The sequence below is a fragment of the Phytophthora parasitica genome (genome assembly GCF_000247585.1).
Source record: "Phytophthora parasitica INRA-310 unplaced genomic scaffold supercont2.25, whole genome shotgun sequence".
NCBI classification, from domain to species: domain Eukaryota; phylum Oomycota; class Peronosporomycetes; order Peronosporales; family Peronosporaceae; genus Phytophthora; species Phytophthora nicotianae.
In genome coordinates, this window is record NW_008649011.1 from 771,105 (window position 1) to 771,702 (window position 598).

At 44.3% G+C, this 598-nt stretch overlaps 1 protein-coding gene across 1 annotated transcript; it reads right to left on the bottom strand.

The window, feature by feature from the left end:
* Nucleotides 1–368: 368 nt before the first annotated feature.
* PPTG_22896 (hypothetical protein) lies at nucleotides 369–515 on the bottom strand (the record flags this gene model as incomplete). Its single annotated transcript, XM_008907184.1, has 1 exon — nucleotides 369–515. One exon carries the CDS (start codon nucleotides 513–515, stop codon nucleotides 369–371), a length of 147 nt encoding a protein of 48 aa, XP_008905432.1.
* Nucleotides 516–598: the final 83 nt, after the last annotated feature.

Below are 598 nucleotides of genomic sequence, written 5' to 3' on the forward strand. Positions count from 1 at the left end.
CACGCAGACTGTGTGTGTGCTAGGTGCATTTGGAATATATATATATATATATTGTCACGACGAGCAAAGCCGCACGTTTGCGCGAAACAGCTCTGACATTATGATAAAGACAATACCTTATGTGAAAGACAAGTGAGACAATGTATTGCTTAGTCCCTTAAACCGTAATGATGCACACTCAATAATTTAATGCGGACCATGAAAAGAAGGATACATGTTGCTTGGCTCATTTAACTATTTTGGCTCATCAAATCGTATAGTATACAGTTACGGCTATACGCACTAATAACTACTGTAGTGATGGTTCTAGCGCGCTGCTATGGGTGATAAAGATCTTTTCTTTAGCTTTCTTCTTTCCCGTCTCTAGCTTAACCTTTGGCACGACCGAAGCCTCCATCTGTTAGCTCCCATTCTTCTGCTGATTGTGGCACTTTCACATACTCAGGGCACTTGCTACACAGCTCTCGTAGTGTACTATTCACGGCCTTATTGCACCACACCTCGGATACGCCCATGGCTGCTGCAGTGTCGCGGTAGCCGACTGAGAAGACGAGGTGAAAGCGGGTGCAGGCTACGTCTGTTTCAAAGCAACGTTAAT